The following is an 11,994-nucleotide window of genomic DNA, read 5'->3' on the forward strand; positions in this document are numbered from 1 at the left end:
TAAAACCCCCTCCCCTGACCCCCAGCCCCCCCATTCCCCCCCCTAACACCCCTCCCCATCCCCCCCAGCCCCCCCCATTCCCCCCATACCCCCTCCCCTGCTTCCCAACCCCCCCATTCCCCCCCCAAACCCCCTCCTCTGCCCCCCAACCCCCCCCGCCCCCCCCGCCCCCCCGTACCGGTGCACTGGAAGACCCCCGGGTTGCAGAGGCAGTAGCGCTGTGCGAACGCCTCCATCATGCGGTCGATTTTCTGCGCCTCCCCCGGCAGCCGAAAACTCCACAGGAACTGCCTGGGGGGGGGGGGACAAGGGGGGGGCACCCCAAATCCTTCACCACCCCCCCCCCCAACTCGCACACCCCCCAAAGACCTACAGGATGGCACCCAGCCCCCCCCCCAGACCCAAAATCACTTCTTTTAGGCCCAGAATTGGCCCCAACAGCGCCCCCCAGACCCAAAATGTTGCCCCCAGCGTCGCCCCCCGTGCCCCCCCAGACCCAAAATTCCCTCTTTTACACCCAGTATCACCCCCAAAGCCCTCTTAGGCCCCTCAAATCCCCCCTCTATGCACTCAAAGTTGCCCCCCCAACCCCCCAACCCCCCCAAGACCCCCCAGCCCCCAAATCTCCCCCCCAGCCCCTAAAATCCCCCCTCTATCCACCCACCATCGCCCCCCCCAGCCCCCCCAAATACCCCCAAAGCCCCCCCCAGCCCCCAAATCTGGCCCCCAAACCCCCAAATCCCCCCCAGCCCCCCCCAGACCCCCAAAGCCCCCCCCAGCCCCCAAAGCCCCCCCCAGCCCCCCAAATCCCCCCAGCCCCCCCCCAGACCCACCGCAGCGCCTGCACCAGGTTGAGGTCGGTGAACTCGTGCAGGTCGACGAAGGCGTGGAGCACCCCGATGTTAAACTCCTCCCTTTGGGGGCGGGGCCGGGCCGTCAATCACCCCGAGACCCCGCCCACAACCCCACCCACCGCCCCACCCATAGCCCCACCCACGTGCTGTCAATCATCCCCCCGCCCCCTCCCCTTGGGCTCCGCAGCCACGCTCCCAGCCCAACCCCGCCCCGTAATACGCCCCGCCCTATCGCAACAGGCCCCGCCCCCTGTCGCGACAGGCCCCGCCCACCTCTCGCCTAGGTAGTCGCCGATGGCCGTCTTGTTGAGCCCCTCGCCCTTGTAGAGGAAGCGCGCGATGTCCTCGGCCGTGTGCCGCAGCAGCTCGTTCTCCACCAGGAACTGGATGCCCTGCCAGATTTTGGGGGGGGGGGGAACCCCAAAAAGGTCAGGGGGGAACCCCAAAAGGTCGGGGATTGACCCCAAAGATTGGGGGGGGGTGACCCCGAAGATTTGGGGGGGTGACCCCGAAGAGTTTCAGAGGGGGACCCCAAAAAGGTCAGGGGGGACCCCAAAAGATGAAGGGGGAGACCCCCAGATTGCTGGGGGGAGACCCCAAAGACTTGGGGAGGAAGCGCCAGAGGTTTCAGGGGGGACACCCCGAGGATTTTTGGGGTGAATCCTCACCTTTTTGGGGTCCATGTTGAATTTCTTGCGGCCCATCCCCATCTTGCGGTTCCTCTGCAGGGTTTTGCTGGGAGGGGGGGGGGGAAGATGGGGGTCACGGGGGGGCACCCCGATATTGGGGGGAGGGCGTGGAGAAAGGGGGGTGGGGGGCAGAGGATGGGGTCACATGGGGGGGGTTTGGGGGTCCCGGGGGGGTGTCTGGAGGGGTTTTGGGGGGTGTCAGAGGGCAGGAGGGGGGTGTTTGGGGGTCCTGGGGTGTCCCTGGGGGTCCTGGGGGGGTCCCTAGGGGGTCCTTGGGGCGTGTTGGGGTCCTTGGGGGTGCTGTCAGGGTCCTGGGGGGTCCCTGGGGAGGTGTTGGGGTCCCTGGGGGGTCCATGAGGGGTCCTGGGGGTGTCCCAGGGGTGTCCTGGGGTTGATGTTGGGGTCCCAGGGGGGTCCTGGGGATGTCCCTAGGTGTCCCTGGGGGTCCCGGGGGAGGTGTCAGGGTCCCGGGGGTGTCCCGGGGGTCCCAGGGGTGATATTGGGGTCCCGGGGGTATCCTGGGGGTGATGTTGGGGTCCCGGGGGTGTCCCGGGGTTGTCCCGGGGGGGTCCCGGGGGTGTCCCGGGGGTGTCCCAGGGGTGTCCCGGGGGGTCCCAGGGGTGATATTGGGGTCCCGGGGGTATCCTGGGGTTGACGTTGGGGTCCCGGGGGTGTCCCGGGGGGGTCCCCGGGGTCCCCACCTGCCCTCGTTGGCCTCGAGCCCCTCGACCTCGCTGATGGCGTCGCTGAGCTCCTGGCGCAGGCGCTGGATCTCCCCCAGCAGCTCCTGCTTGCGCCGCCGGATGCTCTCCAGCTCCAGGCGCTCGGCCGCCGTCAGGTCGGGGGGCACTGGGGGCGGGGCCGCCTCGGGACACGCCCCCTGCCCCGAGGCCACGCCCCCCTGGACCGAGGCTCCGCCCCCACAGCCCACAAACCCCACCTTCCCCCCTCCCCGTGCTGGAGCCCCGCCCACTTCCACCAAGCCACGCCCATGCTTCAAGGAGACACGCCCCTTCCACAGGCCACACCCCTTTCATAGGCACCGCCCCTTCCCTAGGCCGCGCCCATTTACACAGCTCCTGCCCCTTCCTAAGCCCCACCCCTTCCCCCAAGCCCCGCCCACTTTTCCCAAAGCCCCGCCCCAACGCTGGCCTTTCCCCCAAGCCCCGCCCATTCCCTAGGCCCCGCCCATGAACCCCAAGCCCCGCCCCCTACTCTTAAACCCCGCCCCTTTCCCCACCCAACAGGGCATTTTCCTCACAAACCCCTCCCCTTTTTATACCAGCCCCGCCCCTTTCCACAAGCCCCGCCCACTTTTCCACAACCCCCGCCCCCTTTCCCTAAACCCCACCCCCGCGGTGACCACGCCCCCACTGTCTGACCACGCCCCTTCTCCGAAAGCCCCACCCCCCACGTGGAGAGCCCGCTGGGGGCGGGGCCTGAGGGCGAGGGCGGGGCCTCAACCCGCTGTAGGCGTGGCCTAGACCCTCTGTGGGCGGGGCTTGTGCCCAGCGAGGGGCGTGGCCTGGATCCCCTCGGCCCCACCCGGGGCGTGGTCACGCTCCGTCACGTGACACCTCCCTTCCCGGTCCCGTCACGTGACCCCGGCCCCCCCCGCCTCGGTCCCAGCGCGCCCCCTTCCCCCCCCCCCCCGCGGGAGGACCGCCCTACCATAGAGTCCGTCCTCCATGGCGGGCAGAGCGCCGCGGGGCCGGGGCCGCTCCGTGCGCTCCTCGCCTCTCGTCTCCTCCGCCCTCGGCCGCCGCCGCCGCGGCGCCCGCCCTGCCCAGCCCCGCCCCCCGGCCGCCAGCCTGGGCCAATCAGCGGTCGGCTCGCCTGACGGGCGGCCCGCTCCACCAACCGCCGCCGTCGCCGCGGACGCGGCCCGCCCTCGCGGTTCATTGGCAGGAGGCAGCCAATCAGCGCGCGGGAAGCGACGCAAGGGGCGGTGATGGGCAGCCGCAGTGACCACTCATCGATCAGATCGGCGCTACGAGTCCAATCCCCGCCCTTCCCCTGATTGACAGCCCTAGTAGCCAAACGGTTGGCGCGGAGGGCGGGGCCTGCCCCGTTGCTAAGGGCCGGGGCGGTTGCTAAGGGCCCCGGGCCTGCAGGGTTCTGACAAGGCCGCGACCCCCCCGAGACCCCCCCGAGCCCCCCCAAACCCCCCGGGACCCCCCTGAGCCGTTTCCAGAGATTAAATTTTATTTTAAAGAGCGAATTTTCCGTAAAAATCCATGCACGGGGGGGGGAGGGGGCGGGGCCGAGCCCCGGGGGCGGCGCCCGGCGCTGTACAAGGGAGGGGGCGGGGCCTGAGAGGGGGCGGGGCTGTACAAGGGGGCGGGGCTGTACAAAGGGGGCGGGGCATGGGGGTCCCGGCCCCTCCCCCAATTAACCCATGGTCGTTAATGGGGGCTGGGCTGGGGGGCACTGGGAGGGCACTGGGGGGGCACTGGGAGCGACTGGGGGCGACTGGGAGGGGCACTGGGAACCACTGGGAGTGACTGGAAGGGATTGGCAGGGTACTGGGAGAGACTGGGAGCAACTGGGAGAGACTGGGAATGACTGGTGAGCACTGGGAGCGAGTCGGGGGTTACTGGGAGCACTGGGAGCGACTGGGGGGCACCAGGAGCAACTGGGGGGGCACTGGGAGCAGCTGAGGGGGTACTGGGATAGACTGGGGGGATACTGGGATAGACTGGGGGGACTGGGCCCGATGCTGCGCGCGAGAGCCCAGCTCTGCAGCCGGCCCAGGGCACTGGGGTTACTGGGAGCAACTGGGTGAACTGGGCGCAATTGGCACGGCGCTGCCCAGAGACTGGGCCATACTGGTGTGGTGGTGCCCAGGGAACTGGGCCGTACTGGTCTGGTGCTGCACAGCAAACTGGGCCATACTGGTGTGGTAGGTCCCAGGGAACTGGGCCGTACTGGTCCAACGCTGCCCAGCGAACTGGGCCATACTGGTGTGGCAGTACCCGCGAGGCGGGGCATTACTGGTCCAGTTCTGTCGAGGAAACTGGGCTGTACTGGTCCGTACTGGTCCAACTGGGCCTTACTGGTGCGGTGCAGGCAGGGAACTGGGAGGGCCTGGAGCGGCACCGGGCCCCCCCCAACCCGGCTGGGGCCCCCCTAAGGCACAGGGACCCCCCCGGTCCTCGGGGACCCCCCCAAAAAGGAGCTGGGGGGGGGCACTAAAATAAGGTCGGTTTCAGGGCCCCCCCCCCAAAAAAAAAAAGCAGTTTCAGGGCCCCCCAAAACACAGCGGATTCAGGGGGGCCCAATTAGCGGTAATTGGGGGGGGGCAATTAGTGGTAATTTTGGGGCCCCCCCCCACGAGATGGCAGTTTCAGGACCCCCCCCCAAAAAACAAAAAATCGGTTTCAAGCCCCCCCTAAAAGACGGCAGTTTCAAGGGGGCCCCAGTTAGCGGTAATTTGGGGGGGGGGGCAATTAGCAGTAATTTGGGGGGCCCCCAATTAGAGGGAATTTTGGGCACCCCCCCGGGGGGGGCGGCTGACTCCCCCTCCCTCCAGGGCCCCCCCCAAATACTGGGGGGGGGGGGGGGGGGGGGGCCCTGACCCATCCTGCCCAGGGGTGGGCACGGCCCCGCCCGCCTGCGGGGGGGGGGAGGAAGAGAAAGGGGAGGGGGAGGAAGATGAGGAAGGAGGGGACGAAGATGAGGATGAGGAGGGGGGGGATGAAGGGGAGGAGGAGGAGGAGGAGGGCAGGGGATGAAGGTGAAGATGAGGAGGTCAAGGGATGAAGGTGAGGAGGAGGAGGGGGGATGAAGGTAATTTTTTGGGGGGGACGAAGGTGATGAGGAGGAGGAGGAGGGCAGGGGATGAAGATGATGAGGAGGATGAGGATGGGGAGACAAAGGTGATGATGAGGAGGATGAGGGGGATGAAGGTGATGATGGGGGGAGGATGAAGGTGATGAGGATGAGGAGGGGGGATGAAGATGATGGAGGGGTGACGATGATGATGGGGGGGTGATGGTGATGAAGATGATGATGAAGGCGATGAAGATGATGATGGGGGGCTGAAGGTGATGAAGATGATGATGGGGGGGTGCTGCCGATGATGATGATGATGATGGGGGTTGAAGATGCTGATGAAGGTGATGAAGATGATGGTGGTGATGATGATGGGGGTTGAAGATGACGATGATGATGATGGGGGGATGAAGGCCGTTAAGGCGATGATGACGGGGGGATGAAGGCGATGATGATGATGATGCCGCTGGTGGGAGGAAGGCCCTAGACGGGCGTGGTCTTGCGGTTGAGGGTGCTGGTCCCCGAGGCGCTGTCGGGGGGGCCCCCGGGGGGCTCCTTGCCGAAGGCGTTGTGCAGCTGCAGGAAGGGGGGGCCGGGGGTGCCAGGGGGGGGCGGCGGCGGGGGGGCTGCGGGCTGCCCGGGGGGGCCCATCCCCCCCGCCCCCCCCCCCGCCCCCCGCGCCCCCCCCGTCCCGGGACAGGGTGTACATGGAGATATCGGCGGGGGGGGGCGGCGGGGGGGCTCCCCCCACCCCCAGCTTCCCGGCCAGGGGGGGGGGCGGCGGCGGCGGCGAAGCGTCCCCCCCCCCGCCCCCCCCGCCGCCCCCTCCTCCGCGGGGGGGGGGTCTCCCGGGGTCGCTGGAGCGGGACCCCGAGCGCGAGCGGCGGCGGGGGGCGCGCGGCCGGGGGGCGGCGGAGCGCAGCGGGGGGGCCGCCTGCGGGGGGGGGGGTGGCGGCGGCGGGGAGGGGGGGGCCCGGCCCCCCCCCCGCGCCCCCTCCCCGCGCCTTGCGGTGCCGCTCGATGTAGAGGTTGACGGCCAGGACGCCGATGGCCTCGGCCAGGATGAAGGAGAGCCCCCCGAAGTAGAAGGACCACCCGTAGGAGTAGGGGCGCCCCCGCGCCTCCTCCCGCCGCGCCCCCGGCTCCCCCGCGTTGGCCGAGATGTAGACGATCACCCCGATGATGTTGCTGAGGCCTGGGGGGGAATGGGGGGGAATGGGGGGGAAATGGGGGGGGAAATGGGGGGAGGGGGGCGAGGGGGGGAGGTCACGGGGGGGAGGTCAAAGGGACGAGGTCGAGGGATGAGGACAAGGGGTCAAGGACAAGGCGACAAGGTCACGGGGACAAGGACAAGGGGTCAAGGACAAGGGGTCAAGGTCATGGGTATAAGGACAAGGGGTCAAGGGGTCAAGGACAAGGGGACGAGGCCACGGGGACAAGGACAAGGGGTCAAGGTCAAGGGGATGAGGGACCAGGGACAAGGGGATGAGGGGTAGGGATAAGGGGACGAGGTCAAGGGGACAAAAAAGGGACAAAGAGGAGGGGTCAAGGTCAAGGGTCAAGGTCAAGGGGACGAGGTCAAGGGGTCAAGGTCAAGGGATGAGGACAAGGGGACGAGGGACAGGGGACATTGGAGAAGGGTCCCGCTGGGACATCGGGGACCCCCCTGTGCCACCAGGAGAACCGGGACACCCCCAAGGGGACTGGGGGGGGTGGGACCCCCCAAGGGGAACCCAATGGGACCGGGACCCCCCCAGGGGTAACACAACGGGATTGGGACCCCCCCCCATGGGAAATGTGGTGGGATTGGAACCCCCCAGGGGTAACCCAATGGGACCGGGACCCCCCCGGGGGTAACCCAATGGGCTCAGGACCCCCCCAAGGCTACCCCAATGGGACGGGGACCCCATAAGGCTACCCCACTGGGATCGCCCCCCCCCCCCCCCCCCCCGTACCGGCGGCGACGAAGAGGATTCCTGCGCCCAGGACCAGGCTGGTGCGGGCGCGGCGCAGGCGGCTGGCGGCCACGCAGAGCCCCCCCAGCAGCAGCAGCACCGCGCTCAGGATCGGGAAGATGCTGGATGCGCGCACCACGCCTGCGGGAACGGCCAATCAGAGCCCGGCATGGCACGGGGGGGGGCACACGGCCAATCAGAGCCCGCCGGGATCCAGGGGAAGCCACAGGGCCAATCAGAGCCCAATGGGACCCGGGGGGGGGGCACACGGCCAATCAGAGCCCACAGGGACCCAGTGAAGGTGACATGGCCAATCAGAGCCCAGTGGGACGTGGGGGGGGGCACACGGCCAATCAGAGCCCGCTGGGATCCGGGGGAAGCCACATGGCCAATCAGAGCCCACCAGGATCCATGGGGGGGTGACACAGCCAATCAGAGCCCAGCATGTCACAGGGTTGACAGCCCAGCCAATCGGAGCCCTACGGTGCTCCCAAGGCTGGTGGTGCCGGCCAATGGGAGCCCAACAGGAGGACGGCCAATCAGAGCCCACAAAGTGCTGTGGGATCCACCAGCCCTGGCCAATGGGAGCCCTTGGAGCCAGGAGCCAATCAGAGCCCGCAAAACACCCTGGGATCCATCAGCTCCAGCCAATCAGAGCAGAGGATCTCCAGGTCCATCGGCACCACCAGCCAATAGGGGCGCAGGGCGCCCTCCAACCGCCAACCAATCAAATCCATCCCCCCCAACCCGCCCTGATCTGCAGCCAATCAGAACCGGGTGCATGCTCTGCCAACTCAGAGCCGCAGCCAATCAGCGGGGGCGGGCTTCCTGGCGGGGGGCCAATCAGAAGGCAGAGCCCCGCCCCTAGCAACGGGGACGCCGCGTTACCGGGGGCGTTCCTAGGGGAGGGGCGCTGCTGGGAGGGAGGGGCGTTGCCAGGGGAACCTCGCTGCTGGGGGGCGTGGCCGGGGCAGTTGCCGGGGCGACGGCGGGGCCGGGGCGGGGCCGAGGCCGTTGCCGGGGCGACGGCGGGGCAGTTGCTATGGCGACGGCGGGGCGGCTGCCGGGGGAAGGGCGGGGCCGTCGCCGGGGCGACCGCGGGGCGGTTGCCATGGCGCCGGCGGGGTGACGGCGGGGCGGTTGCCATGGCGACGCGGCGGTTGCCGGGGCGACTCACGGAGCAGGTACTCGGCGCTGTCGTGGTCGTACTCCATGTCCTCGGGGAAGTGGTTGATCTTCAGGCACAGCCCCCGCTTCAGCCCTGCGGGGGGGGGGCGTGGGCACGGGGGCACCCGGGGGGCACCCGGGGGGGGTCGGGGGGCACCCAGGGGTCACCCAGGGGATGGGGACACCCAGGGGTCACCCAGGGGTCACTCAGGGGACACAGAGGGGACACCCAGGGGACACCCAGGGGACACAGAGGGGATGGGGACGCACACCTAGGGGTCACCCAGGAGACACTCAGGGGACACAGAGGGGACACCCAGGGGGCACCCAGAGGACACCCAGGGGACACCCAGGGGACACAGAGGGGACACCCAGGGGACTCCGGGGGGCACCCAGGGGACACCCAGGGGACAGGGACAGGGACACTCCAGGGACTTCTCCGGCTGCGCCCCCGCAGCGCTGTCACCCCCCCCCCCGACACCGCGAGTGCTGCGAGCTTCCCCCAGCAGTGCCCCAATGCTGTGAGCTTCCCTCAGCAGTGCCATGACCTTCCCCAAATGATGCTGTGATGCTGTGAGCTTCCCCGAGCAGTGCCACCAGCTCCCCCCAATGATGCTGTGATGCTGTGAGCTTCCCCCCAGCAGTGCCCCAATGCTGTGAGCTTCCCCCCAGCAGTGCCATGATGCTGTGAGCTTCCCTCAGCAGTGCCATGACCTTCCCCAATGATGCTGTGATGCCGTGAGCTTCCCCCCAGCAGTGCCCCAATGCTGTGAGCTTCCCCCCAGCAGTGCCATGATGCTGCGAGCTTCCCCCAGCAGTTCCACGAGCTTCCCAAATGATGCTGTGAGCTTCCCCCAACAGTGCCCCAATGCCGTGAGCGTCCCCCAGCAGTGCCCCAATGCCGTGAGCTTCCCCCAGCAGTGCCACCAGCTCCCCCCAATGATGCTGTGATGCTGTGAGCTTCCCCCCAGCAGTGCCATGACCTTCCCCAATGATGCTGTGATGCCGTGAGCTTCCCCCCAGCAGTGCCCCAATGCCGTGAGCTTCCCCCAGCAGTGCCACCAGCCCCCCGCACCCCCCCCAGCACCCCCCCAGCCCCCCCCAGCACCTTCCAGGCAGCAGATCCTCCAGAGGCCGGAGTGGGTGAGGCCGCCGGGGTCTCGGCGGTCGCGGTGGGCGGCGTCGTCGCCCCCCCCCGAGGCGTTGCTGGTGTTGCAGACGAAGGCGCGGGCGTAGAGCCAGTAGTCGGTGCCGATGGCGATGGTCATGAGGCCGAAGGCCGCGAAGGCGCCCACGGCCGTCAGCAGCACCTGCACCCCCTTCTCGCACCACGCCACCCCCTCCCCGTTCCAGCGCTTGAGCGACTCCAGCCTGACGACCCCCCCGCGGAGACCCCCCCCCGGGGGGACCCCCGACGAGCCCGACGAGCCCCCAGCCCCCGCCCGCTGCTCTTTAGGGAGGGGGGGGGAACCCGGCCGTCAGCCCCCCCCCTGCTGAGACCCCCCCCCCCTTTCTTTTTGGGGTCTTCGGGGGGGTCCCTGAGAGCTGCCCCTCCCCCCTCCCCCGGTTCTATTTGGGGAGGGGGCCCCCAGTGTCTGCCCCCCCCCCGGCTTCTATTTGGGGTCTTCGGGAAGGACCCCGATATTTCCCCCCCCCACTTCGATTTGGGGGATTTGGGGGGGTCCCCGGTGTCTGCCCCCTCCCCTCTTGGCCCCTTGCTTCTATTTCGGGGGGACCCCGATGTTCGACCCCCCCCAAACTGCCCCTAACGCCCCCCCCGGCTCTCAGCTGGGGTATTTGGGGGGGATCCCGGTGTCTGCCCCCCCCAAACTGCCCCCTATTCCCCCCCTTTTATTAGGGGGGGGGGACACCCTGATGTTAGGGCCCCCAAACTGCCCCCCCCCTTCTCTCTGGGGTATTTGGGGGGGTGCCTGATGTGAGCCCCCCCTACACCCCCCCTTCTATTTGGCTAAGGGGGGGGGACCCCAGGTCTGGACCCCCCCAGCTCTTCCCTCTACGCCCCCCCCCTTCTAGCTCAGGATATTTGGGGGGGGGGGGTCCGCAGCGTGTGCCCCCCCCGGCTCAGCCCCCCCCTCCTGCCACTCACGGCCCTGGGGGGGGGCGCGCAGAGCCCGGGGCCGAGTCCATGGGGGGGGGGGCCAAGCGGGGGGGGGGGCAGCTCCTTTCGGGGGGGCTCCTCTGTGACGGCCGCCGAGCTGGGGAGACAAAAAAAAGGGGGGGGGGGGCGCGCCTCGCACAGGGGCTTCGCACGAGGGTTTTGCACGAGGATTTTTGCACGGGGGGGGCGTTGCACGAGGGCTTTGCACGAGGACGCCCAGCTGCGTGCGGGGGGGGGGGGGCAGCAGGGAGCGCGTGCAAGCCCCAGCGTGCGACGCTCGCCGTGCGCGTGCGCTTGCACACGCGTGTGCAACCCCCCCCCCGCCGTCACGCGTGCTGACTCACGGTGCACGTCACACACGGGGGGGGGGGGGACACACGCGGGTGAGTCACCAACACAGATGGGCCCCCCCCCAGATGGCTGGAGCTCCCCCCTCCCCCCTGTGCGGTGCACACGCGTGTGCAAGGCTGAGCGTGCGCAGGAAGCAAAGCCGGGGGCGTGCTCGTGCAAAGGGGCAGCGGGGGGGCGCACACGCGTGTGCAAGGGGGACCCAGGCACGGCCGTGCACACGCGTGTGCAAGCGAGCTCACGGCTGTCAGGTGGCGCACACGCGTGTGAGTGTGCAAGCCCCCCCCCAAAGCTGCCATTACCCCCCCTGGTCCCCCCCCAAAGCCTTGCAGCGTCCCCAGCCCCCCCCCAAAAGCCTCCAGGGATCCCCGAGCACCCCCCGGGACCCCCAAATCCCCCCCGGGACCTCCAAGCCCCCCCCGGGACCCCCATTTCCTCCCCCGGGGTCCTCCAAACCCCCCCGAGGACCCCCAAGCCCCCCAGGGACCCCCCTAAAGCTTTACCCAAACCCTGCTGCCCCCCCCCCCCCAAAATCCCTCACCGTTCCCTTCCCCCCCCAACCCCCTGAGCCCCCCCCAAGCCCTCAGCCCCCCCCGAATCCCCCAGGACCCCTTTTCTGCCCCCCCCCCCGGCCCCAAATCCTCCCACCATCCCCCCCCCACCACGGGACCCCAAAACCTTCCTCCCCCACCTCCCCCAATGCCCCCCCCCGCGACCCCCAAATCCCTGCCCCCCCCCCACTCCCCCCCCCCCCGTTACCTCCTCTCCCGCCGGGGCCGCTCTGGGGGGGGGGGGGGGCGGGATCCGAGCCCGGTTTGGGGGGGGGGGTCCCGGAGCTGGGGGGGTCCCGGGGGGGGGGTCCCGGTGCCGGGGGGGGGGTCCCGGGGGTGCCGGTGCCGGTGCCGGTTCGGGAGAGGCTGCGGCGGGCGCGGGCGGGGGGGGGGGGGCGGGGGGCGGGGCCCCCCCGGGCTTGGGGGGGGGGGGAGCGGAGAGGGGCGGAGCCTGGAAGCTTCGGGGGGGGTGACGTCAGCGGGAGGGGCGGGGCCAGAGCGGGGATGGGGGGGGGACCGGGGGGGGGGGCGCGCTGG

General features: G+C 69.7%; 2 protein-coding genes across 2 annotated transcripts; both read right to left on the reverse strand.

Annotated features, from left to right (window-relative positions):
• Positions 1 to 150: 150 nt before the first annotated feature.
• LOC311429600 (cytohesin-2-like) lies at positions 151 to 3,336 on the reverse strand (the record flags this gene model as incomplete). The annotated part of the gene is made up of 6 exons (XM_084540696.1): positions 3,215 to 3,336; positions 2,245 to 2,392; positions 1,523 to 1,589; positions 1,128 to 1,246; positions 834 to 914; positions 151 to 291 (listed from the first exon to the last, which is right to left on the reverse strand). Coding segments are annotated over exons 1-6 (575 nt in total), but the record flags the coding sequence as incomplete, so codon positions are not given.
• A 2,464-nt stretch (positions 3,337 to 5,800) lies between these two features.
• On the reverse strand, positions 5,801 to 10,566 carry LOC311429601 (voltage-dependent calcium channel gamma-8 subunit-like; the record flags this gene model as incomplete). Its single annotated transcript, XM_084540697.1, has 5 exons — positions 9,548 to 10,566; positions 8,450 to 8,533; positions 7,273 to 7,413; positions 6,187 to 6,512; positions 5,801 to 5,893 (listed from the first exon to the last, which is right to left on the reverse strand). Exons 1-5 carry the CDS (start codon positions 9,705 to 9,707, stop codon positions 5,801 to 5,803), a joined length of 804 nt encoding a protein of 267 aa, XP_084396823.1. The 5' UTR covers positions 9,708 to 10,566.
• Between the last annotated feature and the right edge of the window lie 1,428 nt (positions 10,567 to 11,994).

The sequence above is a fragment of the Aythya ferina genome, assembly GCF_964211825.1.
Source record: "Aythya ferina genome assembly, contig: HAP1_SCAFFOLD_1412, whole genome shotgun sequence".
In the NCBI taxonomy this organism is placed as follows: Eukaryota; Metazoa; Chordata; class Aves; order Anseriformes; family Anatidae; genus Aythya; species Aythya ferina.